This window comes from Eucyclogobius newberryi, unplaced genomic scaffold (genome assembly GCF_026437365.1).
Source record: "Eucyclogobius newberryi isolate DKJ021-1_F unplaced genomic scaffold, fEucNew1.0.hap1 SCAF_15, whole genome shotgun sequence".
Classification (NCBI taxonomy): domain Eukaryota; kingdom Metazoa; phylum Chordata; class Actinopteri; order Gobiiformes; family Gobiidae; genus Eucyclogobius; species Eucyclogobius newberryi.
In genome coordinates this window covers 35,060,388-35,088,094 of record NW_027315779.1, presented here as the reverse complement: position 1 = coordinate 35,088,094, position 27,707 = coordinate 35,060,388, and the positions used below count along the sequence as shown (strand labels likewise).

General features: G+C 51.4%; 1 protein-coding gene across 1 annotated transcript; it reads left to right on the top strand.

Moving 5' to 3' along the window:
- Positions 1-26,120, top strand: vps37d (VPS37D subunit of ESCRT-I). The gene is made up of 4 exons (XM_072447020.1): positions 1-268; positions 7,252-7,423; positions 21,998-22,080; positions 25,408-26,120. Exons 1-4 carry the CDS (start codon positions 143-145, stop codon positions 25,939-25,941), a joined length of 915 nt encoding a protein of 304 aa, XP_072303121.1. The 5' UTR covers positions 1-142; the 3' UTR covers positions 25,942-26,120.
- The last annotated feature ends 1,587 nt before the right edge of the window (positions 26,121-27,707 follow it).

Here is a 27,707-nt window from a genome sequence, read left to right as displayed (position 1 = left end):
CACAATGGCCACGAAAACAAAAGCTCGGTCTCTCTAGCGTTTCTGACACGCGTCTCCACAGCGACCACCGCGCTGCAGCGCGGCCGCATTCCGATGAGGGCGAGCGGGATGTGCTGCTCCTAAACCCGCACTCAGGAGCACAATGTCCGCCGTGAAAGAGGCGAGTACGTGTCCCGACGGCTACCGGGAGCTCCGCACGGAGGAGCTGCGGGAGCTGCTGCGGGACGACGGCGGCAAAATGGAGCAAATCATTCGGCTCAATGAGAAGGTCGGTGTTGGTTTGTGTCTCGCCTTTCTCTGCCACACGTGTTTACACTGGAAACCCGGGCTAAAGCGGGGCTAAACCCGGGCTACAGCGGGGCTAAACCCGGGCTAAACCCGGGCTACAGCGGGGCTAAACCCGGGCTACAGCGGGGCTAAACCCGGGCTAAAGCGGGGCTAAACCCGGGCTACAGCGGGGCTAAACCCGGGCTACAGCGGGGCTAAACCCGGGCTAAACCCGGGCTACAGCGGGGCTAAACCCGGGCTACAGCGGGGCTAAACCCGGGCTAAAGCGGGGCTAAACCCGGGCTACAGCGGGGCTAAACCCGGGCTACAGCGGGGCTAAACCCGGGCTAAAGCGGGGCTAAACCCGGGCTAAAGCGGGGCTAAACCCGGGCTACAGCGGGGCTAAACCCGGGCTAAACCCGGGCTACAGCGGGGCTAAACCCGGGCTACAGCGGGGCTAAACCCGGGCTACAGCGGGGCTAAACCCGGGCTAAACCCGGGCTACAGCGGGGCTAAACCCGGGCTAAAGCGGGGCTAAAACCGGGCTAAACCCGGGTTAAAGCCGGGGTAAAACGAGAAGGGTAAAACGTGACTAATGCTTGGCTTGACCTGAGCTAAAGAAATGGGCTGGAACAGGACGAAGGCGGGTTTAAACCCGGGTTAAAATAATTAAACGGGACTAAAGCGGTGCTAAACGGGCTAAAACAGGACTAAAAGCTCGATTACACTTTATACAAAGACGTGTCGGAACCAATATTCCCCCAAGTCCCTAGAGGGCGCTGTAGTGTTTGTGCTCCTCAGTGGAGGAAGTTGTATCACACTGTTGACCCACTCACTCTAGAAGAACGTTTGTGTTGCTGCTGGACAAGAGCACGTGCCTCTCAGACGAGGTCAACGCTCTTGTGAGGCCGACGCTCCTGCGAGCACGACGCTCCTGCGAGGACGACGCTACTGCGAGGACGACGCTCCGGCGAGGACGACGCTACTGCGAGGACGACGCTCCGGCGAGGACGACGCTCCTGCGAGCACGACGCTACTGCGAGCACGACGCTCCTGCGAGGACGACGCTCCTGCGAGGACGACGCTCCTGCGAGGACGACGCTCCTGCGAGGACGCTCCGGCGAGGACGACGCTCCGGCGAGGACGACGCTCCGGCGAGGACGACGCTCCGGCGAGCACGACGCTCCTGCGAGCACGACGCTCCTGCGAGGACGACGCTACTGCGAGGACGACGCTCCGGCGAGGACGACGCTCCTGCGAGGACGACGCTCCTGCGAGGACGACGCTCCGGCGAGGACGACGCTCCTGCGAGGACGACGCTCCTGCGAGGACGACGCTCCGGCGAGGACGACGCTCCTGCGAGGACGACGCTCCGGCGAGGACGACGCTCCGGCGAGGACGACGCTCCGGCGAGGACGACGCTCCTGCGAGGACGACGCTCCGGCGAGGACGACGCTCCTGCGAGGACGACGCTCCTGCGAGGACGACGCTCCTGCGAGGACGACGCTCCGGCGAGGACGACGCTCCGGCGAGGACGACGCTCCGGCGAGGACGACGCTCCTGCGAGGACGACGCTCCTGCGAGGACGACGCTCCGGCGAGGACGACGCTCCTGCGAGGACGACGCTCCTGCGAGGACGACGCTCCTGCGAGGACGACGCTCCTGCGAGGACGACGCTCCGGCGAGGACGACGCTCCGGCGAGGACGACGCTCCTGCGAGGACGACGCTCCTGCGAGGACGACGCTCCGGCGAGGACGACGCTCCGGCGAGGACGACGCTCCGGCGAGGACGACGCTCCGGCGAGGACAGGACGACGCTCCTGCGAGGACAGGACGACGCTCCTGCGAGGACAGGACGACGCTCCTGCGAGGACAGGACGACGCTCCTGCGAGGACAGGACGACGCTCCTGCGAGGACAGGACGACGCTCCTGCGAGGACAGGACGACGCTCCTGCGAGGACAGGACGACGCTCCTGCGAGGACGACAGGACGACGCTCCTGCGAGGACGACAGGACGACGCTCCTGCGAGGACGACGCTCCTGCGAGGACGACAGGACGACGCTCCTGCGAGGACGACAGGACGACGCTCCTGCGAGGACGTCAGGACGACGCTCCTGCGAGGACGACGCTCCTACGCTCCTGCGAGGACGACGCTCCTACGCTCCTGCGAGGACGACGCTCCTGCGAGGACGACGCTCCTGCGAGGACGACAGGACGACGCTCCTGCGAGGACGACAGGACGACGCTCCTGCGAGGACAGGACGACGCTCCTGCGAGGACAGGACGACGCTCCTGCGAGGACAGGACGACGCTCCTGCGAGGACGACAGGACGACGCTCCTGCGAGGACGACGCTCCTGCGAGGACGACAGGACGACGCTCCTGCGAGGACGACAGGACGACGCTCCTGCGAGGACGTCAGGACGACGCTCCTGCGAGGACGACAGGACGACGCTCCTGCGAGGACGACGCTCCTACGCTCCTGCGAGGACGACGCTCCTGCGAGTACGACGCTCCTGCGAGGACGACGCTCCTGCGAGTACGACGCTCCTGCGAGGACGACGCTCCTGCGAGGACGACGCTCCTGCGAGGACGACGCTCCTGCGAGGACGACGCTCCTGCGAGGACGACGCTCCTGCGAGGACGACGCGTGCCATCGAGGAGCAGGAGCATTTCAAATACTTGCACATGTCTGCGAACAGATTTGACGACTTCGTGCATCGTATTGGGCCCTTCCTCCACCGCTCTGCCACACGTAGACGCTCCATCACGACTTGGCAGGACCGAAATCTTCCCCGCAGTTGTGGCGTGTATGGAACTTTCCCAATTGTGGCCTCGAGGCCCGGGTTGTGTGAGGGCCCGGGTTGTGTGAGGGCCCGGGTTGTGTGAGGGCCCGGGTTGTGTGAGGGCCCGGGTTGTGTGAGGGCCCGGGTTGTGTGAGGGTCCGGGTTGTGTGAGGGCCCGGGGTGTGTGAGGGCCCGGGGTGTGTGAGGGCCCGGGGTGTGTGAGGGCCCGGGGTGTGTGAGGGCCCGGGGTGTGTGAGGGCCCGGGGTGTGTGGGGGCCCGGGGTGTGTGGGGACCCGGGACCCGGGGCGGCCGGGGGCTCGGGTCCCGGGGCGGCCGAAGGCTGGGGGCTCGGGTCCCGGGGCGGCCGAAGGCTGGGGGCTCGGGTCCCGGGGCGGCCGAAGGCTGGGGGCTCGGGTCCCGGGGCGGCCGGGGGCGGCCGGGGGCTCGCGGCTTGGGCACGCGTCCAGCATTTCCTGACACTTGCCCTCGTCGAAATGGTTGCTTGGTAACGGCTGTCTCACGTCAGCTCATGTTTTACCAAGAAATACAAATATCACAAATAGTCAAACTGTGGAAAAATGTCAAACCTTTTCTACCAAATCATCTGTAGAATCCTGTTTTCTCTGCTTTAGTGACGCGTGTGCTCCATCTTGTCATTTTCGCTTTAAAAATCAGGAGTCGGTGTCATTTTTGTGGCGTCTTTAGACTTTCCAGTTCTTTCTGCCAAAATCCCAGTGATCCAGGCTCTCAGGGGCCCGTTGTCTTTACATCCTCTGTTTATTCTTTTCCCTGCCCCAGACTACACTGTCTGTGTGTGCACATCCGCCCCCCCTTCAGGGCCTCTGTCCGGCGGGCGGCCCGGGCTGTCAAAATGTTCAGATGCCATTCAGATACAGGGAGGAGGCAGCTCTTGCTCTGCCTCTGGAGCACACACAACACACAACACACAACACACAACACACAACACACAACACACAACACACAACACACAACACACAAACTGAGCTGGTGCAATGCAAATGATGTGTCACTCTCTCTCCCTCTGTCACACCCTGACGATGAGCTCTGAGCTTCCATATTCTAGATAATATATGAAATGTATTTCTGAAACGTGTTTTAGGCAGATTCATTATAAAACCACAGTAAAAGTTCACTCAGCGAGGCAACAGTACATGTGCCTCATGGAAGAGTTTTTTTTTTTACCTGAAATATATAAAGGCTACGTCTGAGTAAATTCAGCATTAAACTTCAAATTGTGGGTACACCCCTTTCAAGTGTGGGGGGCCTGCACAGTCAAAACTGGTGTGTCTGTGTTTTTAACACTGCCTGTGGCAGAGTAGACCAAGGCTGAATGCCATTCCTCACATCATACCACCTCGTTTACTCCGAGGAATCGAGGAGTTAAGGCCCTGTGATAAAACGTCACACACAGGATTAACCTGTTCCCACCCACCTGTCCGCCGGCGAGCATTTTCTATATCTCAAATATTCTCTTACATAATCACTTTTATTTCCGTGGTCAATACCAGCAAGTTATACATCATTTTAAAGCTTATTTTCTCAACAAAACGAATATGTCATTGATTTACATTGAATAATTTGCCCCAAGAAGCAATTGCCAATAGTTTGTGAGAAAGTCTCAACTTTTACAAACGCATGTCCTGTTTGTGTTTATGACGGACAAAACAGCTTTAATTCTGTACATCCTTGTGCTCAGTCTGTCCGTAAGGATCCACAGAAAAACAATATCCACTTGTATTTTTCCTGAAGTTTTCCGATTTTCAGATATTGTCAAGTAAACACAGTTTTCTTCTAAGAAGCAATTGCCAATAGTTTGTGAGAAAGTCTCAACTTTTACAAACGCATGTCCTGTTTGTGTTTATGACGGACAAAACAGCTTTAATTCTGTACATTCTTGTGCTCAGTCTGTCCATAAGGATCCACAGAAAAACAATATCCACTTGTATTTTTCCTGAAGTTTTCCGATTTTCAGATATTGTCAAGTAAACACAGTTTTCTTCTTTGACAATATTCAGGATTAAGGCTCGTCCGGTGCATTTCTCCGTCCATAACAAATGACCTGTTTGACTTATAAGATGGTGTTTGGCATCGATCTTTTCTTCAGACTGTTACCTACAGAATGAGTCCATCCACGATGGGTCGACGAGTTTGTTCTCTACAGCCTCCGGAGGAAAAAATGCGCCGCTTCCGACGCACAAAGCTAACTTGTTTTTAGCCACATAGCTAACGTTAGCAGTGACTTAGCTGACTTTGACATATTATTCTAGCCAATAAGAATAGCTTTAGAAAGCGGGCCAGGACTTAGGGGTCCCACACACAGAATTGTCCCTATTCTCGTGCGTAACGGCTGTAAAGAGTCTAGATTTTTTCGGCATTTGGCGACTAGATTTTTATCACGTTTTCTGATTTTATTAGCCTTATGGATGTGCATTTTGTTAGATGTATGTTGTATTATACCAATACAAAAATAAAAATATATTTTTTTCTTTTTTCACCCTTATCTGGGAAATTCACGGCTAAACTCATATTTACACATTTTCACATACATTGTTTTTAGCAGTTATAATAGGTATTAGTGGCCTACAAAACATCAAAATGTATGTTTTATGATCATAGAGGAGCTAAAATTGTAATAAAACAGTTTGGCACAGTTGGCACATATTTGGATCACTTGAATATACTTTTTGATAGAAAAAGGTCAACAGCACCAAAATGCCTGTTCTAGAGATCTGAAACTTTACACAGTTGTTGTCATGACAACATCATGTACAGTGAACAGCATAAGCACACAATGAAGTATGTCATGCTCAGGACCATTACTGAAGCCCTGACAGTGTGTCATGTGCACATCTGCAGAAACTAGAAGGCCTAAGCTTTCTAATGATGCATCACACTCACATGTGGAACATAAGATCCTCTTTTAATAAGCAATGCCATTTGGGTCCAACCATTGTGCACAGGGCCAAAGAGGTGGATGGAAACAGGATTAAGGCTGAACATTTAAAAACCCCAAATTGGAATGGTCACCACTGATCACAAAAGCTATTTTTACAATGTTACATTATGTTACAATGCTATTTAGCATTGTAACATAATGTCCTGCAGTGTTGAAAATGTTTCCTTTTAGTCGTCAGGTCGCACTGGTAGGCATGTATAAATCCCATTAGGGCTGTAGGGAATCATTTTTAATGGTCACTGTTTAAATGACATATCACAAAGACTGCTATTATTTAAGTAACCCCACCAATTGAATTTCAATATAAACTCCTTTAGGTTACCTCAAATTTCAAGTTGTGACATGACATTTTTGTAAGCGAGTTTGAAACCTTTGTGCTCCTCCGGTGTGATCGCTGTGACATCGTAACCCTGACCCATAAAACACCACGACTGCTACAGCTAGTAAAGCAGAGCGTAAGGTACAAACAGACCGGACTCAGAAGTGCAGGATACTAGCAGGAAATGACCAAAAAGCTATGAAGTTAAGATCAGATCAGAAAAGGTTTATTATTTTTATTGTCGATGAACAAAATTCACAAAAATGTTGTCAATGAAAATTCACAGGATTCAACAGGAACTTGTCCTGGTGATTTGGTGCAGCATAAACAATGAATAAGTCATAATAATAAGGGCTGGGAAATTGCATGACTCCAGGAAGGTGTTAAATGCCAGTGAAGACAGAGGCCAGCTCGCCTGCACAGTGTCTTAGGGTGGCCGGAGTGAGACCGTCTGGTCCAGCAGCTTTACGGGGGTTGGATTTCCGAAATGGTCTGTTTCCATCCTGTTCCTGAACTGTGAGAGGGGTGGGGGAGGTGGGGGGGAACCGGGGTTGGCTTGGCAGAGGTGGCCACAGTGGGGGAGGTGGTGTCAAATCTACAGTAGGAGTTGCTGGGCCAATTTTCTGTTATCTGCAGAAGGGCGGGCTCTGGGCTTGTAGTTGGTCAGAAGCCGGAACCCACTCCACACAGAGGCGGTTGTAGAAGAGCCCACTGCATTATTTTTTTCCGGTGAGAGCTCTGTTGGTCAGAGCAGAACATATAGAACCATTTGCCTGTCAAAGACCATGGGCCGAAATGCTGCAATCTAATTAAATCACTGGTGCTGCAAGGAAGACTGTGTGAGAGATGTCATCCTTTTTGTGTTTGAAGAGGTTTACATTAACATCAGTTTGTGTTCAGTTCCAGGAGCTCCAGGTGGGCCGGGAGAGCCTTCTGACCTCAAACCGCTGCCTGGCAGAGCTGAGCCTGGCCCAGAGGCCGCGCCTCAACACGGGAAAAGCGCAGCTCGCCGACAAGTACCGGGAAATATCCAACCTGGCAACCTCGTGCTGGGACAAACGGAGCAAGCTGGGTGAGTGGACACATGCATGCACACGCACTGGACTGGTGGTCAGGAGATTGGACAAGCCACAGAATCAGAGTGAGCGATGGAGTCTGAGAAAACATGGCCTTGTCAGAGCTGATGTTGGACAATATGATTATTGTTAGTTTTTGGTTGGAGGCACAGATAGGGCTGAAGAGATTCATTGAGTAAATTGAGTAATTATATTATTGTTTTATGGCCTCGATGAATCGTCTAATTCACATATTTAACTTAAACAGCATGAACCTGTGGCACGGAGCGTACAGAAGGACTCATGTCGCTTCAGTTTCACATGGAGCTTGTTTCGCTCGGACCTGCAGCATCTAAAGCACAGCAGAGCAGAGGAGAGGGCGGCGTGTTTTAAACTCATCAGTGCAACTGGAAAGCAGTTTGTTGTGTGAAAGGGCTAAAGTCATCGTTTGTATTAACATCATGTGTATCTTATTTGTTTCTATATATGTATTATTGCACTTTGGGCTTTTAAAGTTGTAAGTGTGCTTTATAAATAAACCTTGATGTTGATTTTGGTGTTCCATGTTCTTTTCTCTCAGGAGGGATTTCACTGGATCAAAAGCTTTGTATTTTTTGACCACTTACGCTGAGTGGTCATTGAAGAAAGAGACTTGGGGCTTTGTTGATCCGGGTTGGCCCGCAGGGTTTGGCCTCTGTGTGCCGGTCATCTCGGTGTGCCGGTCACTTTGGCCTTTGTGTGTCGTTCACTTTGGCCTTTGTGTGTCGTTCACTTTGGCCTTGGTGTGCCGGTCACTTTGGCCTCGGTGTGCCGGTCACTTTGGCCTTTGTGTGTCGTTCACTTTGGCCTTTGTGTGTCGTTCACTTTGGCCTTGGTGTGCCGGTCACTTTGGCCTCGGTGTGCCGGTCACTTTGGCCTCTGTGTGCCGGTCACTTTGGCCTCTGTGTGTCGGTCACTTTGGCCTTGGTGTGCCGGTCACTTTGGCCTCGGTGTGCCGGTCACTTTGGCCTCGGTGTGCAGGTCACTTTGGCCTCTGTGTGTCGGTCACTTTGGCCTTGGTGTGTTGTTCACTTTGGCCTTTGTGTGCAGGTCACTTTGGCCTCCGTGTGCCGGTCACTTTGGCCTCCGTGTGCCGGTCACTTTGGCCTCGGTGTGCCGGTTACTTTGGCCTCGGTGTGCCGGTCACTTTGGCCTCGGTGTGCCGGTCACTTTGGCCTCGGTGCGCCGGTTACTTTGGCCTCGGTGTGCCGGTCACTTTGGCCTCGGTGTGCCGGTCACTTTTGCCTCGGTGTGCCGGTCACTTTGGCCTCGGTGTGCCGGTCACTTTGGCCTCTGTGTGTCGGTCACTTTGGCCTTTGTGTGTCGGTCACTTTGGCCTTTGTGTGTCGGTCACTTTGGCCTTTGTGTGCAGGTCACTTTGGCCTCCGTGTGCCGGTCACTTTGGCCTCTGTGTGTCGGTCACTTTGGCCTTGGTGTGCCGGTCACTTTGGCCTCCGTGTGCCGGTCACTTTGGCCTCGGTGTGCCGGTCACTTTGGCCTCGGTGCGCCGGTTACTTTGGCCTCGGTGTGCCGGTCACTTTGGCCTCGGTGTGCCGGTCACTTTTGCCTCGGTGTGCCGGTCACTTTGGCCTCGGTGTGCCGGTCACTTTGGCCTCTGTGTGTCGGTCACTTTGGCCTTTGTGTGTCGGTCACTTTGGCCTTTGTGTGTCGGTCACTTTGGCCTTTGTGTGCAGGTCACTTTGGCCTCCGTGTGCCGGTCACTTTGGCCTTTGTGTGTCGGTCACTTTGGCCTCTGTGTGTCGGTCACTTTGGCCTTTGTGTGTCGGTCACTTTGGCCTCGGTGTGCCGGTCACTTTGGCCTCTGTGTGCCGGTCACTTTGGCCTCCGTGTGCCGGTCACTTTGGCCTTTGTGTGTCGGTCACTTTGGCCTTTGTGTGTCGGTCACTTTGGCCTCCGGGTGCCGGTCACTTTGGCCCTTTGGTCTGTTTCACATCAGATGATTATAACATGGTCGCGGTCCTCCTGCTGTTTCCATGGATGTATTGGTGGTTTCAAGGCGCAGCAGAGGAGAGAGTGGTGTGTTTTAAACGTACAAGTGTGACTGGGAAGCAGAGGGGTGTCGGCGAGTGTAGGGCGAGGACGCGGGGGCTAGTTTCGGTGGTTAGAGTTGCAGCTCGGGACACCGTGCTCTGTCACACAACAAAACTCTTCCCAGTCACACTTGTGAGTTTCAAACACGACGCTCTCTCTGTTGTGCTTCAGCTGCTGCAGGTCAGTGGAACAAACTCCGAGTGAAACAAAAGTGACACAGATTCTCATGTTTTTGAATAAATATCAATTAAACTAATCATAGAAGCAACAAAATGATAAGATATTCTTTATAATCAAATGACTATTTACTCGAGTAATCGTTGCAGCCCGAGCTGTTTGTCACCGAAATTGTCAAACTTCAGTATAATGGGCCTTAGCTTGGAGCCAGTGAGGGAGCCAGGGAGTGACGAGCACGGTCACTCTTTATTTTTCCGACTTATGTTTGAAGTTTGAGATATTCTGTGATCCAGTTTTCCATATCCTTGACCACATCTTTGCCTTCAGTGTCCCCTTTAATAAGATAAGATAAGATAATCCTTTAATATCCACACAAGGGGAAATTTGGTTGTTCCACTGCAGTAGAAACAGGAGGAAAGGACAGATTATAGGAAGTTTCAAAAACACACTCTTAATAGAACTCTTATGAACAAAAACTCCTCTCCTATCTTAATAGGGAATGGAGGGGGGGAAATAAAATAAAATTGATAAATAAAAAAAAGATAAAGAAAAAAATAAGATAATAATAATAATAATGAAAATAAAATAAAGTAAAAATTGCTAGCACAAGACTAGGAAATACTATCAGCAGGTAAATAAACAGAATAAAAACAAAATAGAACACTCTTATTTACAGGTATTGCACATGTTCAGGGCAGTGTTTGTTATAAAGTCTGACAGCAGCAGAAGGAAAGACCTGCGAAACGTCTCCTTCACACAGCGAGGGTGGATCAGTCTCTCACTGAAGCTGCTCTCCAGAGCGGACAGAGTGTCCTGCAGGGGACAGAGTGTCCTGCAGGGGGCGACACTCCAGCATAGATGTGAGTTTAGCCAGGACCCTTCTGTCCCCCACCTCCTGCACCGAGTCCAGAGCTCAGCCCAGGACGGAGCTGGACTTCTTGATGACTTTGTCCAGCCTCTTCCTCTCCCTCTGTGATGCTGCTGCTCCAGCAGGCCACACCTACAGGAGGGCTGATGCACCACAGAGTCATAGAAGGTCTTCAGGAGTGGCCCTGTCAGGAGTGGCCCTGTCACTCCAAAAGACCTGAGTCTCCTCAGGAGGTTGAGCCGACTCTGGCTCTTCCTGTACAGTCTGTGTTGTGAGTCCAGTCCAGTTTGTGGTTCAGATGAACACCAGGTACTTGTATGAGTCACTCTCTCAATGTCCCGTCCCTGGATGTTCACTGGTGAGGGGGGCGTGGCCTCTGTGGAAGTCCACCACCATCTCCTTGGTCTTCCCCGCGTTGATGAGGAGGAGGTTCCGCTGACACCAGTCCAGAGAGAAGAGAAAGGGCGCGAAGACAGTGCCCTGGGGTGCCCCCACACTGCAGGTCCGAGTGTCAGACACACAGTCCCGTGCTCTCACAAACTGGGGTCGGTCTGTGAGGTAGTCCAGGATCCACTCTGCAGGTCATACTCCACACCAGCCGTCTCCAGCTTGTCCCTCAGGAGCTGATGGTGTTGAAGGCGCTGGAGAGATAGAAGAACAGGATCCTCACAGAGCTGCCAGGCTTTTCCAGGTGAGAGAGAGAGCGGTGCAGCAGGGAGATGACGGCGTCCTCCACTCCGATGCCAGGACGATATGCAAACTGCAGCGGGTCCATGGCTGAGCTCACAGTGGAGCGGAGGTGGTCCAGGACCAGCTCCAGTGTCTTCATCAGGTGGGACGTGAGAGCCACCGGCCTGAAGTTGTTGAGGTCTTTGGCGCGCGGTGTCTTGGGCACAGGTACCAGACAGGAGGTCTTCCAGACCTGTGGTACCACCCTCAGCTTCAGGCTCATGTTGAAGACATGCTCCATAACTCCACACAGTTCATCTGCACAGGACTTAAGGAGCCTGGAGCTGATGCCTCAGGTCCTGCTGCCTTCCTCACTTTAATCCTCTTCAGCTCTCTCCTCACCTGTGCTGCTGTGACAGTCAGTGGTTGGCAGGGGGACTGTGTGCTGGGGGGATGGGTGAGTCCAGGTGAAGTGGGGAGATGATGGTCCGGAGCAGAGGTGTGAAGGGGAATGGGGGTGGGCCATTGTCCGGCTGTGGAAGAGAGGGGCGGGTGACTGATCAAATCTCAAGAAGTGAGCATTTAAATCATTCACCCACTGTAGATCCCCCTCTGTCTGGGCGGGGGGGTTTGAAGCCTGAGATGGTTTTCAGGCTCCTCCACACTCCCTGAATGTTCTTTTGCTGCAGCTGCTCCTCCATCCTCCTCTTGTAGCCGGCCTCAGCCTGCCTGATCTTCCTCCTCAGCTCCTTCTGCACAGTCCTCAGCTCCTCCTTGTTCCTTGACCTGAAGACTCTCTTCTTCTCCTTCAGCAGAGCCTTCAGTTCACGGTTAATCCATGGCTTGTTTTTTGGAAAACACCGCACCGTCCGGGAGGGAATAGTGTTCTCAAAACAGAAGTTGATGTAGTCCGTGATGCACTCTGTGATGGTGTTGATGTCCTCCCCATGTGGGTCATAAAGCTCAGTCCAGACAGTGGTGCTGAAGCTGTCCCTCAGAGCCTCCTCGCTCTCAGCGGACCACATCCTCACCTCACGGGACACCACAGGCTGCCTGCGCACGATGGGTTCATACACAGGCCTCAGATGTACAAGGGTGTGGTCCGAGCTGCCCAGGGGAGGGAGGGGGGAAGAAGAATAAGCCTCCTTGGTGTTGGCAAAGAATAAATCCAATGTTTTATTGTCTCTGGTGGGACAGGTAACATACTGGGTGTATGTTGGCAGGACAGAAGAGGGAGAAGCGTGATTAGTCACCGGAGATGAGGAAGAGAGCCTGTGAGTGTTTGTTTTGCAGTCTGCTTGTGGTGGAGAACAGGTGCTTCACAGGCTTTGTCAGCGTTAGCAGACGTGGCAATGTACACTGCTATTACAATAACATGTGAGAACTCCCGGGGCAGATAATATGGCCTCATGCTAACGGCTAACAGTTCAATATCTCTGTTACACAGTTGTTCTCTGACTGTGACGTGGTTTGATCGACACCACCTCTCATGAACAAACATCGCGAGGCCTCCTCCTCTTCTCTTTCCACTCTCCTTTGTTCTGTTTGCGCGCAGGAGATGAAAATGGTCCAAAGCAACAGTATGATCTGGGATTTCTGGGGTCAGCCAGGTCTCTGTGTAATACCAACAATCTGCAGATTACATCCACGTTCTCTGTTCTCCAGCTCGTCCAGTTTGTCTGTCAAAACACCACCTGGTTTGTCAATTCTGCCACTTTGGTTTGTAAAGTAGAGGCATGTCCTTCAGGTCGGAGACCTCCTCCTCTAGTGCGTCTAGTCGAGTGTCTAGTTCAACATTCTTGGATTTCAAATCATGCATTCGTCAGGGCCGTGTCTATCTTTGTCCACGGTCTTTGTAATCCAGTCAGTGATCTCCAGTGAAACTGTCATCATCACTGGGTCCATCTTGATCTGAGTCCCTTCCACCGCCGTGTCCGCCCTTGAGCTGCAGCCTGTGCCTGGGCGTGCGGGGGTGGGGCAGGGGCCGGCGCGGGGTTGGGAGGGGGCCGGCGCGGGGCCCTGCTCCAATAAGAAAAGGGCCTTTGTACTGCAAAGATCTGCGTTCAAGTTGTTTGTAGGTTTGTGGGACAGGTACAGGTTACAGTAAATGCTTCTAAGGGAATGTGGACATTTATTAAGAGTACATTCTGTGTTCTGAGAAATGAGTCGTTTATGTGTTGGCTTCTAGTCAATCTTAGCTGTAAAACAGCGAAATAGCCATCTTTAGGGTGTCCGTTTCTTGACTCACAATATTCTCCAAAAGAAAAACTCACGTAGTCCGTAGTGCGTTTATTTAATTTTATTTTCTGCACAATCAAAAACGTGGCGATGTGCCGGCCGATGTGCGGTCAAAGACCGTGTCGGTCACCCTCTGACTCCAATCTCGATCCGTCTCACCTGTCCCCATTTTACCCATTATATTTGAACGACTTCCCTTTGGCCCGCCCTCTTCCGCTCCATACCGATGCATGGATTTGACTATACTAAGATTTTAGGATTGTAATTACATTAATTTAATACTTTATTAATACTTAAACAAAAAAAATACTTTTCTTAATCAATTCAATTATGGCTCTGTATATGTGTATTTTGGTATATTGTCATTGTCAATGATGGGTAAAACTAATGGAGGCGTGCACAGAGGGCCCGACAAGACAGAGTTAAATCTTTCCGTCTCCTCATAACTCCAGTCAAACATTTAGCCAGAACCTCTCCTTGCCTTTGTGAGGCTGTCACTCTTGCCATCTCATTAGATTTTGGGGTTTCTGGCCCGCAGCGAGTTAGAATGCCCCAGCAGGACGGTGGCATGGTCATGGGAACAAAACCGAGCCAAAGGGAAGGCAGCAGGAAGTGGGCAGTGGTGGAATGTGTGAAGACAGGGGGCATCTTTGTGTCTGTAGAGCAGGGGTGGGAAATAATTTGCCTCCGAGGGCCATATTCGAATCCAGGCAAGTAGCGGAGGGCTGGCCCGCGATCAGTCAAGGTGTTAAGTTGTAAAAGACAGTGTGCCCCCCTCACCAGTGAACATCCAGGGACGGGACATTGAGAGAGTGACTCATACAAGGACCTGGTGTTCATCTGAACCACAAAAACTGGACTCATAACACAGACTGTACAGGAAGAGCCAGAGTGAGCTCCACCTCCTGAGGAGACTCAGGTCTTTTGGAGTGACAGGGCCACTCCTGAAGACCTTCTATGACTCTGTTGCATCAGCTCCTGTAGGTGTGGCCTGCTGGAGCAGCAGCATCACAGAGAGGGAGAGGAAGAAGCTGGACAAAGCTCCGTCCTGGGCTGTGCTCTGGACTCGGTGCAGGAGGTGGGGGACAGAAGGGTCCTGGCTAAACTCACATCTATGCTGGACCATGAGTGTCGCCCCCTGCAGCACACTCTGTCCCCTGCAGGGCCCCTGCAGGACACTCTGCCCCCTGCAGGACACTCTGCCCCCTGCAGGACACTCTGTCCACTCTGGAGAGCAGCTTCAGTGACTGATCCACCCTCGCTGTGTGAAGGAGACTTTTCACAAGTCTTTCCTTCTGCTGCTGTCACACTGTGTGGCAAACACTGTTAGCCCTAAACACGTGCAATACTGACTTAACCATGTGTAATAATGTCACATTCATGTTCATATAACTGATGAAAAATGTGTTTATTTTACCATTATTATTAGTATTATCTTGTCTTACGCTAGCTGTTTTTATTTTCTTTTATTTTTTTCTTTGAATTATTTTCCCCTCCATTCCTTATTAGGAAATGAGAGACCGATATGCAAACTGCAGCGGGTCCATGGCTGAGCTCACGGTGGAGCGGAGGTGGTCCAGGACTAGCCACTCCAGTGTCTTCATCAGGTGGGACGTGAGAGCCACTGGCCTGAAGCTGTTGAGGTCTTTGGGGCGCGGTGTCTTAGGCACAGGTACCAGACAGGAGGTCTTCCAGACCTGTGGTACCACCCTCAGCTTCAGGCTCATGTTGAAGACATGCTCCATAACTCCACACAGTTCATCTGCGCAGGACTTAAGGAGCCTGGAGCTGATGCCGTCAGGTCCTGCTGCCTTCCTCACTTTAATCCTCTTCAGCTCACTCCTCACCTGTGCTGCTGTGACAGTCAGTGGTTGGCAGGGGGACAGTGTGCTGGGGGGATGGGTGAGTCCAGGCGAAGTGGGGAGCTGATGGTCCGGGGCAGATAAGCGAAGAGGAACAGATGCAGGGCATTGTCCAGCTGTGGAAGAGGGAGCATGCAGCTGTGCAGGGGGAGGGGCGGGTGACCGATCAAACCTCAAGAAGTGAGCATTTAAATCATTCACCCACTGTAGATCCCCCTCTGTCTGGGCAGGGGGGATTTTGAAGCCCGAGATGGTTTTCAGGCTCCTCCACACACTCCCTGAATGTTCTTTTGCTGCAGCTGCTCCTCCATCCTCCTCTTGTAGCCGGCCTTAGCCTGCCTGATCTTCCTCCTCAGCTCCTTCTGCACAGTCCTCAGCTCCTCCTTGTTCCCTGACCTGAAGGCTCTCTTCTTCTCCTTCAGCAGAGCCTTCAGTTCACGGTTAATCCATGGCTTGTTGTTTGGAAAACACCGCACCGTCCGGGAGGGAACAATGTTCTCAAAACAGAAGTTGATGTAGTCCGTGATGCACTCTGTGATGGTGTTGATGTCCTCCCCATGTGGGTCATAAAGCTCAGTCCAGACAGTGGTGCTGAAGCAGTCCCTCAGAGCCTCCTCGCTCTCAGCAGACCACATCCTCACCTCACGGGACACCACAGGCTGCCTGCGCACGATGGGTTCATACACAGGCCTCAGATGTACAAGGTTGTGGTCCGAGCTGCCCAGGGGAGGGAGGGGGGAAGAAGAATAAGCCTCCTTGGTGTTGGCAAAAAACAAGTCCAATGTTCTATTCTCTCTGGTGGGGCAGGTAACATACTGGGTGTATGTTGGTAGAACAGAAGAGGGAGAAGCGTGGTTAAAGTCACCAGAGATGAAGAAGAGAGCCTGTGGATGCTGTGTTTGCAGCCTACAAGTGCAGGAGAGCAGTGCTTCACAAGCATTTTCAGCATTGGCAGACGGGGCCACATAGACTGCGATCAAAATCACATGTGAGAACTCCCGGGGCAGATAGTATGGCCTCATGCCAATAGCCAATAGTTCAATATCCTTGTTACATAGCTGCTGCTTCACTGTGCAGTGTTCGGGTTTGGACCAGCTCGTGTTCACATACACAGCCAGACCTCCACCTCTTTTCTTCCCGTATTCTCTCGTTCTGTCCGCCCGCAGCAGATGAAAATTGTCCAAACCTACAATAGAGTCTGGCATTTCTGCTGTTAACCAGGTCTCTGTGAAAATTAAGACGCTGCTGTCCCTATACATCCTCTGGGACCGCATGAGGCTCGCTATTTCCGTCATTTTATTTTGAAGGGACCTCACGTTACCCATGACTACGGCGGGAACCGACTTCCTGTTTGTCCCTCTCTTCTCTCGGAGTTTACGTCCAAGCCCGTCTGCCTCGTTGCGTTTTCCTTAGGATGTCCGCCGGGATAACGTGACGATCTCAGGGTAAGACGACTGTTCTCCGCAGTTTCATGAGTTCCTCCTTTGTGTAAACGCGGTACGGCGCCGGCCGGGGGGCGGGGCCGGAGCCGGGGGACTCAGAGCCAAGACACATCGCAACGACACGACGAAAACACTCAATCCAGCCGAATAAAGTCAAAACAAGTTAATTTAAAGCGATTTCAGTGCGTGTCCCGATCGTTCGTGAAGTTCCTCTTTCATATAAACGTGTATATAAACGTGTACCGACGACACGCCGTACTTTAGCACGGCCGGAGGGCGCGGGGAGGGCTGGTGGGCTCGCTCGGAGCAAGCTCACGTCACAACAACACAACGAACGCAACGAAAAACGCTCAAATCCAGCCGAAAAAAGTCAAAAACAGTTGAATTAAAAAACTATTCCAGCGCGTGTCCCTATCGTGCAGTAGAATAGAAAAAATATACTAAATATATTTACAAAATATAGGAGATAAAGCACAATAAGTGTGAGAAAGAAGAGAGAGTGTTTACATAATATAGAACATGGTCACTTAAGACCGTTGTAATGTTGATAGAACATGGTCACTTAAGACTGTTGTAATGTCGATGGAACATGGTCACTTAAAACCTTTCTTTGCCTCATTGAGTGTTGATCCGTCTTTATTGAAAATAAAAAGTCCATTCTGAAGTAGATTGTATGTTGATTAGAGAAATGGCTATAATGACATGCTCTGGGGTTCATCCCCTTCCAGATGTCAATCAGTCCCATCTTCTTCTGCTTATCCGGGGCCGGGTCGCGGGGCAGCAGTCTAAGCAGGGACTCCCGTCTCCCCAGACACTTCCTACAATTCCTCCAGTGGGATCCCAAGGCGTTCCCAGGCCAGCCGAGAGACATAGTCCCCAGGCTGAGAAATAGATTTTCAAAGTTAGGGGCCAGGGGGGCCCCCTACCTACAAAGGTTAGGGCCCCCCCAGCAATTTCAGGGGCCCACAAGCGCGCGCGGCGTCATAAGAACAAGATAAATGTGTCGTTTTAAACCTTGTTATTAGCATGTAAAACAATTTAAAGTACTTTTATCTGTTATTTGATATGAAAAGCACAAATACTGAATCATATAAACCAGAGATCATGATCTTTAAAACTGTTTAATTCAATATAATCATGTTTCTTAGATACAAAATAAATACTGTTTACAACATTTGACACAAGGAGATCTTGTGGAATATATAAAATCACAGCCTACAAAATAAACCACTAACATAATATGTAAGTGGTTTATTTTGTACATTGCCCCGATGCTAACAACTCCAAAGGGCGGGGCCCTTGGGGGCCCTTGGATACTTCCACATTGACACAGCTTTTGTTGCAAACAACTTTAAAAAGACTGAATTCTGGACTGAGTAGATTGACGCCCGCCGACCTAGAGATCACTTTTGGGACAAAATTAGACCGACCATTTCCGAGAACAACCGAACACGACCGACCGCAGCGGCCAATCAGATGCCCGCTTTCATCGAAATTAGATCACGGACACCGCTCGGCCAATGAGAAGCGAGAAGACTGCGAAGTGGGCATGTCTGTCAAAACGAAACTTAAGCGATGAAAATGCCCCGAATATGGACAAATTACTAGTTAAATCTTGATTTTTTTTTTCGAGGAATTTAGATACAGGCCCCCCTCCTAATTCAAACCGCGGGCCCTCAGGAGATTTGACTTCTTACGGGCCCCCGTCTATTTCGCGGCCTGGTCCCTGCTGCATGTCCTGGGTCTTCCCAGGGGCCTCTTCCCGGTGGGACATGTCCTAACCACTTAATGGTTTTCTCCAACACAAACACTGTAGTCGTCCTCCCAGCGCTCTTCTGCACGTTTCCTTCCTCAAACTGTCCAAACTGCTCAGAGGATGAAAACCTGCTCCTTTATCCTCTGTTGGGCAGATTCACACATGACACGGACATGAACAGCACAAGTATTTATTTAAGCCCACACGGGTAATCGATGAGCAGAAGAACATTAGTGCCTCATGGAAAGAACCTCCTATAAACTAGAAGGATCTGGTCAAATTTCATATTAGCAAAAACCTTTTTTGATTATAAAATGTATGTTTAATATAAACATACATTTCTGACAGAAAATGGACACAAAGTCAATGTGATCGGTATCGGCATGATCAAATTTTCAGATGATCGGGGATCGGCCCAAATGTTCTGATCGGAGCAACTCTAATGTTTAGATATCGGTGGGCTCCAGGTTATAATATGATTATTATTGAGTAAAATTAGCCGTCCTGGTCGTGTCCTTGTGGCCTCCAGTCGTTTGTCCTGGTCGTGTCCTTGTGGCCTCCAGTCGTGTGTCCTGGTCGTGTCCTTGTGGCCTCCAGTCGTTTGTCCTGGTCGTGTCCTTGTGGCCTCCAGTCGTTTGTCCTGGTCGTGTCCTTGTGGCCTCCAGTCGTGTGTCCTGGTCGTGTCCTTGTGGCCTCCAGTCGTTGTCCTGGTCGTGTCCTTGTGGCCCCAGTCGTTTGTCCTGGTCGTGTCCTTGTGGCCCCAGTCGTTTGTCCTGGTCATGTCCTTGTGGCCCCAGTCGTTTGTCCTGGTCGTGTCCTTGTGGCCTCCAGTCGTTTGTCCTGGTCGTGTCCTTGTGGCCTCCAGTTGTTTGTCCTGGTCGTGTCCTTGTGGCCTCCAGTCGTTTTCCTGGTCGTGTCCTTGTGGCCTCCAGTCTTGTGTCCTGGTCGTGTCCTTGTGGCCTCCAGTCGTGTGTCCTGGTCGTGTCCTTGTGGCCTCCAGTCGTGTGTCCTGGTCGTGTCCTTGTGGCCTCCAGTCGTGTGTCCTGGTCGTGTCCTTGTGGCCTCCAGTCGTGTGTCCTGGTCGTGTCCTTGTGGCCTCCAGTCGTGTGTCCTGGTCGTGTCCTTGTGGCCTCCAGTCGTTTGTCCTGGTCGTGTCCTTGTGGCCTCCAGTCGTTTTCCTGGTCGTGTCCTTGTGGCCTCCAGTCGTGTGTCCTGGTCGTGTCCTTGTGGCCTCCAGTCGTGTGTCGTGTCCTTGTGGCCTCCAGTCGTGTGTCCTGGTCGTGTCCTTGTGGCCTCCAGTCGTGTGTCCTGGTCGTGTCCTTGTGGCCTCCAGTCGTTGTCCTGGTCGTGTCCTTGTGGCCTCCAGTCGTTTTTCTGGTCGTGTCCTTGTGGCCTCCAGTCTTGTGTCCTGGTCGTGTCCTTGTGGCCTCCAGTCGTTGTCCTGGTCGTGTCCTTGTGGCCTCCAGTCGTTGTCCTGGTCGTGTCCTCGTGGCCTCCAGTCGTGTGTCCTGGTCGTGTCCTTGTGGCCTCCAGTTGTTTGTCCTGGTCGTGTCCTTGTGGCCTCCAGTCGTTTTCCTGGTCGTGTCCTTGTGGCCTCCAGTCTTGTGTCCTGGTCGTGTCCTTGTGGCCTCCAGTCGTGTGTCCTGGTCGTGTCCTTGTGGCCTCCAGTCGTGTGTCCTGGTCGTGTCCTTGTGGCCTCCAGTCGTGTGTCCTGGTCGTGTCCTTGTGGCCTCCAGTCGTGTGTCCTGGTCGTGTCCTTGTGGCCTCCAGTCGTGTGTCCTGGTCGTGTCCTTGTGGCCTCCAGTCGTTTGTCCTGGTCGTGTCCTTGTGGCCTCCAGTCGTTTTCCTGGTCGTGTCCTTGTGGCCTCCAGTCGTGTGTCCTGGTCGTGTCCTTGTGGCCTCCAGTCGTTTTCCTGGTCGTGTCCTTGTGGCCTCCAGTCGTGTGTCCTGGTCGTGTCCTTGTGGCCTCCAGTCGTGTGTCGTGTCCTTGTGGCCTCCAGTCGTGTGTCCTGGTCGTGTCCTTGTGGCCTCCAGTCGTGTGTCCTGGTCGTGTCCTTGTGGCCTCCAGTCGTTGTCCTGGTCGTGTCCTTGTGGCCTCCAGTCGTTTTTCTGGTCGTGTCCTTGTGGCCTCCAGTCTTGTGTCCTGGTCGTGTCCTTGTGGCCTCCAGTCGTTGTCCTGGTCGTGTCCTTGTGGCCTCCAGTCGTTGTCCTGGTCGTGTCCTCGTGGCCTCCAGTCGTGTGTCCTGGTCGTGTCCTCGTGGCCTCCAGTCGTTGTCCTGGTCGTGTCCTCGTGGCCTCCAGTCGTTGTCCTGGTCGTGTCCTCGTGGCCCACACACACACCTCAGCACACACACACACACACCTGGGAAATTCATGACTAAACTCATATTTACACATTTTCACATACATTGTTTTTAGCAGTTATAATAGGTATCAGTGGCCTACAAAACATCAAAATGTATGTTTTATGATCATAGAGGAGCTAAAATTGTAATAAAACAGTTTGGCACAGTTGGCACATATTTGGATCACTTGAATATACTTTTTGATAGAAAAAGGTCAACAGCACCAAAATGCCTGTTCTAGAGATCTGAAACTTTACACAGTTGTTGTCATGACAACATCATGTACAGTGAACAGCATAAGCACACAATGAAGTATGTCATGCTCAGGACCATTACTGAAGCCCTGACAGTGTGACATGTGCACATCTGCAGAAACTAGAAGGCCTAAGCTTTCTAATGATGCATCACACTCACATGTGGAACATAAGATCCTCTTTTAATAAGCAATGCCATTTGGGTCCAACCATTGTGCACAGGGCCAAAGAGGTGGATGGAAACAGGTTAACATGGACCGGCATCCTGCTGGTGCCAGAGTCAGGACTAAACACGGACTGGTTTAGCTGTGCATGTGACTGATGTGATTTTCTCTGCACTCTTCTCTTTTATGTCTTAAACTGTTGTGAGAAGCACTATGAATTACCTTATGTTTGAATGATGCTCCACATATAAACTTGTCTTGCTTTTGTCCGGAGGAAGACACAGCATTAGGTCTGTGTCACAATCACGCAGTGTTGTACTGACCCAGAGCTGCAGCCTCCTGCTCTCAGGCCTGGACACACACACACACAGACACACACACACAGACAGACACACACAGACACACACACAGACACACACAGACACACACACACACACACAGACACACACACACACAGACACACACACACACACACACACACACACACAGACACACACACACACACACACACAAACACACAGACACACAGACACACACACACACACACACACACACACACACACAGACAGACAGAGCTTTAGAGTGACCCCAAAGAGGGACAATCACTAGACGTAGTAAGAGCAGAGCACTATATTTACCAAGACGTCTCGCTATATGTATTGTATATTATAATATGATATTATGTGTATCATTTAGTTCATATTTTTGTCTGTGTTTGTCTGCAGAGACCCGGGGACATACAGGCAGTGTCCTGAGCGCCCAGAACCTGCTGCAGGAGGAGGTGGCACGAGCAGAGGGACAATCAGAGGTACTTCTTTTATGTTGTTTTACATAGATCATTTTCAATTCAATTTCATTTATTTTTGTGAAGCCCAAAATCACAACAGCCGTCGTCTCGAGGGGCGACTGTGAAAAACAGAATGTAAATAATGTTCATAGAGACTTGACAATGTCCACAGTCCTTAAACAAATGTCCCGGGATGCTGGATCCTGTCCTCCTTCTGTCCTCAGACCCTCCTTCTGTCCTTATACCTCCTTCTGTCCTTAGACCCTCCTTCTGTCCTTAGACCCTCCTTCTGTCCTTAGACCCTTCTTCTGTCCTTAGCTCCTCCTTCTGTCCTTAGACCCTCCTTCTGTCCTCAGACCCTCCTTCTGTCCTTAGCTCCTCCTTCTGTCCTTAGACCCTCCTTCTGTCCTCAGACCCTCCTTCTGTCCTTAGGCCCTCCTTCTGTCCTTAGACCCTCCTTCTGTCCTCAGACCCTCCTTCTGTCCTTAGGCCCTCCTTCTGTCCTTAGACCCTCCTTCTGTCCTTAGACCTCCTTCTGTCCTTAGACCCTCCTTCTGTCCTTAGACCCTCCTTCTGTCCTTAGACCCTCCTTCTGTCCTCAGACCCTCCCTCACTCAGGAGAACCGGCTCTTCGGGGGGAGAACCGGCTCTTCGGGGGGAGAACCGGCTCTTCGGGAGGAGAACCGGCTCTTCGGGGGGAGAACCAGTTCTTCCAGGCAGATGAAGAACCGTCCATATGGAGTAGAGATGGCTTCACCAGAGACTGGAGGATTATCTGGGTCCACAGGTCATCGTTTTGCCTGTTCCACGCCCGGCGAGGAAATGGGAGAAGAACAATTGGGAATCGAGGATTCTACAGTGACAGTTTGCCAGCCTGGCTACAGTACTGGAAAGAAAGCTAGTGTTATTTTTGTTGACTTCTATTAACTTTGAATAGTATCTGGTTAGCTCCCAAGATGGCGCCGCTGAAGGCTGCCTCGTGCTCTTAGACCCGTGAAGAACTCGTATCCATCAGAACCACAACATCATGAGCATCTGCTGCAGAAATATTCCTTCTTTTGGATAAAAGTGTGAGACGCCTCAAAAGGGGAACGCGAGCGGGGGATTTTCCTCTCCAACGTGAGCTCACTACTCGACAAACTGGACGAAGTGGAGCTGCTGATGAGGTGTTTTGTGCTTCACGGAGCCGTGGCTCAGTCTGTCCTGGACTGTGATGTGGAGCTGGAGGGTTTCTAGCTGCTCCGCTCTGACCGACTCAGATCTCTCCGGAGGGAAATCACGCGGCGAAGGACTCTGTTTCTACATGAACAACGTCTGGTCTTCAGACGTGACTGTGATCTCCAAACACTGCTCTCCTGATCTGGAATATCTCTTCATCAACTGCAGACCATTCTACTCTCCACATGAGTTCACCTCATTCATCCTGGACACAGTTTACATCCCGCCGAGCGTGAACGTGCAGGAGGCACAGCACGAGTTTGTGTCTGTGTCTCTGTCTGTGCCTGTCTGTGTCTCTGTCTGTGTCTCTGTGTCTGTGTCTCTGTGTCTCTGTCTCTGTCTCTGTGTCTCTGTCTGTGTCTCTGTGTCTGTGTCTCTGTCTCTGTCTGTGCCTGTCTGTGTCTCTGTCTGTGTCTGTGTCTCTGTGTCTGTGTCTCTGTCTGTGTCTGTCTGTGTCTCTGTGTCTGTCTCTGTGTCTGTGTCTCTGTCTGTGTGTGTCTGTGTCTCTGTCTGTGTCTGTGTCTCTGTGTCTGTGTCTCTGTCTGTGTCTCTGTCTGTGTCTGTCTGTGTCTGTCTGTGTCTCTGTCTCTGTCTGTCTCTGTGTCTGTGTCTCTGTCTGTGTCTGTCTGTGTCTCTGTCTCTGTCTGTGTCTGTCTGTGTCTCTGTCTGTGTCTCTGTCTGTGTCTCTGTCTGTGTCTGTCTGTGTACACTGTTGTAACATGTAGTGTCTTCTTCGTGACTTCAACTTGCACATTCTGCAAAAAAACAATTTTTGTTTGCTGCTTTTACTGTGGCGAGGCACATTTATATACACAGACACACACAGACACACACAGACACACACACGGACAGACACACACACGGACAGACACAGACACACACGGACACACACACACACAGACACACAGACACACACACAGACACACACACACACACACACACAGACAGACATAGACACACACGGACACACACAGACAGACACACACGGACACAGACACACACACACACACACACACACACAGACACACAGACACAGACGGACACACACGGACACACACACACACAGACACACACACACACACACACACAGACAGACATAGACACACACGGACACACACACACACACACAGACACAGACAGACACACACGGACACACACACAGACACACACACAGACACAGACACACACACACACACACAGACACACACACACAGACACAGACGGACACACACGGACACACACACACACACACAGACACACACACACACACAGACAGACATAGACACACACGGACACACACACAGACACACACACAGACACACACACAGACACACACACAGACACACACACACACACACAGACACACACACACAGACACAGACGGACACACACGGACACACACACACACAGACACACAGACACACACACACACAGACAGACATAGACACACACGGACACAGACACACACGGACACACACACAGACACACACACAGACACACACACACACACACACAGACACACACACAGACACACACACACACACACACACACACACAGACACACACACACAGACACACACACACACAGACAGACATAGACACACACGGACACAGACACACACGGACACACACACAGACACACACACAGACACACACACACACACACACACAGACACACACACAGACACACACACACACACACACACACACACAGACACACACACACAGACACAGACGGACACACACGGACACACACACACACACACAGACACACAGACACACACACACACACACACAGACACACACACACACAGACACACACACACACACACACTCTGGTGTGAACCCATCGCTCCTCGGAAATGTATTCTTTACTCTCTTGATTGCAGGGTTAGCAATAGGCCAATAATGACATGAATTCATTGTCGTCTAATCCAGTCGTAAAACAGGATTGTGGATAAGTTTGTAGTCATTATAAATGATCTAATATTGGTAAAATAATACAAATCTGCCTCGCACATAAACCAATACATATATTGGCCCAAGTTTATCTCTGGTTTCAGAACAACATGAAAATGGTTGGATTTGTGCTGCGTGGCCTTCCTCATGGAGGTTGTTCTGTGTCTTTAGGAGCTGCTGGACGAGTTCATGGAGGGGAACCTGACTTTGGACGACTTCCTGGACTCCTTCCACCAACGACGCAAGGCCTACCACGTCAGGAGAGCACAGGCAGAGAAGATGCAGGAGCACTCCCAGGCCAAAAACTCCAAACATTGCAGTCTGGCAGGAGTGGAACCGGACACCCCAATCCCAACGGCCCCCCAGGACAAACGGGACTCTTTTGAACCAGCCCGGGAGCCTCACAGACCCAACGGCTTCCTCCCGCAAGGCCCGCTCCGTGTCTTCCAGGTCCGATACGGGCTGACTCCGGCCATCCTGGTGCCCCACTACCCGCTGTCCCCCACCGGTAGCAACCCTGCCCCCCTTCCTCCCCTTCCTCCCCTTCCGCCCCTGCCGCCGCCGCTCCCCTCCTCCACGCACGGGTCAGCGGTGGGGTTGCGACTGATCGGACAGCTGCCAGAAGGGTGGGCCAGCGGGAGGCCGGTCCGGGTGCAGCAGCTCTATAGACCCAGCCCCGCACAGACCGAGCCGCCCTGTCGATAAGGGCTTCATTGGCCCAGTTTTGGATACAGTGAAGCCTGGACTTCTGGGTTCTTCCTGTACTAAAGAAATTACAGTTTTTTTTAAGTGTTTTCAAATGGTGCTCTTGAACTGAGAAGCACAGGTTGCAAAGCACATGGAGCAGAAGTCTTAAACATGTGGCTTATTATATCCTCGCTAATGTCTTTTCTATTCATGATCTGTGTTGGTATCTTAAAGGAATTATAGAGGATTTTTGGCGAGCAATCTGAGTCTCATTTCCTTGTGGCGTGGACAGCTGTGTAGTTCTCCCACATGTCAATCCTTCCCTGCGTGCTACTGCACACCTGCAGCCTCGTTGCCATAGCAGCAGGTTTCCCTGGTTACACATGTGTGGTTGATATGTGTGTGTTTAGTGAGTTCCTTCAGTTACAGGACAAACATGACACAGAGAAAGACTCAGAAGAGACATAAATCTGCAGACGAGAGATGATGCGCTCCATCGTGGTAATAAACAAACACACGTGTAGCAGCGAGACTGTTGGTGCTTCTGCACCAGGTTTGATGGGAGGCGGCCTCATGGAAAGAACAGGAGGGGGGGGTGAGGGTAAGCATGCACGTTTAAAAATCAGTCACTTGAGTTCTCAACTCGGCGAATAATCCTCTATAATACCTTTTACTTTTTATCTGTTGTAACACTAAAATGGAGAAAAAGAACGTTCATAAATTATGATTTTTTTTTTTGTAAGTATTTTTTGTAAGAAGTGTTTTTAGTCCCCATTTTTTCAAATCTGTAATTTTATTTAGAATTATTCCTTTATATAAACGACCAGCGTTTTGAATAATCGGATCTCATCCAGAGGCCCCCTGTTTGCTGTAACCCGACCCAACATTTTTCAAGTGGGTTGGTCGGTAGGTAAATTCTTATTTTTTTTACTTTGAAGGCAAAGTAAGTTACTCTGAGTGACCGCCAGGGGTCAGGCTTCAACAGTCCAGGGGTCACGCTTCAACAGTCCAGGGGTCGGGCTTCAACAGCTCAGGGGTCGGGCTTCAACAGTCCAGGGGTCGGGCTTCAACAGTCCAGGGGTCAGAGGCTTCAGCAGTCCAGGGGTCAGAGGCTTCAGCAGTCCAGGGGTCAGAGGCTTCAGCAGTCCAGGGGTCAGAGGCTTCAGCAGTCCAGGGGTCAGAGGCTTCAGCAGTCCAGGGGTCGGGCTTCAGCAGTCCAGGGGTCGGGCTTCAGCAGTCCAGGGGTCAGAGGCTTCAGCAGTCCAGGGGTCGGGTTTCAACAGTCCCGGGGTCAAGCTTCAACAGTCCAGGGGTCGGGCTTCAACAGTCCCGGGGTCAAGCTTCAACAGTCCAGGGGTCGGGCTTCAACAGTCCCGGGGTCAAGCTTCAACAGTCCAGGGGTCGGGCTTCAACAGTCCCGGGGTCAAGCTTCAACAGTCCTCCCAGAATGCAAATGCAGCCAGATCAACGTGTAAAAGACAATATAGTTCCCTCCTGCAGATCTGTTTAATAAAAAAGCAGATGCAGGACCAAAAATGAAGACGCATATGCGATGCGCAATGCGTTATTAGTCCCTTGGGATGAAAGATAGGGTTACCAGCGCTATCAAATTATTCTACCCGGCGCATTAGGAAAGACCGGCCGGTCAGTCGGCGTAAAATTTGAAAAATAAAAAAAATTGCTGTTTTTTTTTAAATAAAATGCAGATTTTTTTCAGTCAGCTAGTTTTACACCGGTCGGTCGGGTTACGGCAAACAGACCTATTATTTTGTCATGTCATTTTA

Coding starts and splice junctions, on each gene's coding strand:
- vps37d (XM_072447020.1), top strand. CDS start 143: ATGTCCGCCGTGAAAGAGGCGAGTACGTGTCCCGACGGCTACCGGGAG. Junction 7,424..21,997: donor GGACAAACGGAGCAAGCTGG/GTGAGTGGACAC, acceptor GTTTGTCTGCAG/AGACCCGGGGACATACAGGC. Junction 22,081..25,407: donor GAGCAGAGGGACAATCAGAG/GTACTTCTTTTA, acceptor CTGTGTCTTTAG/GAGCTGCTGGACGAGTTCAT.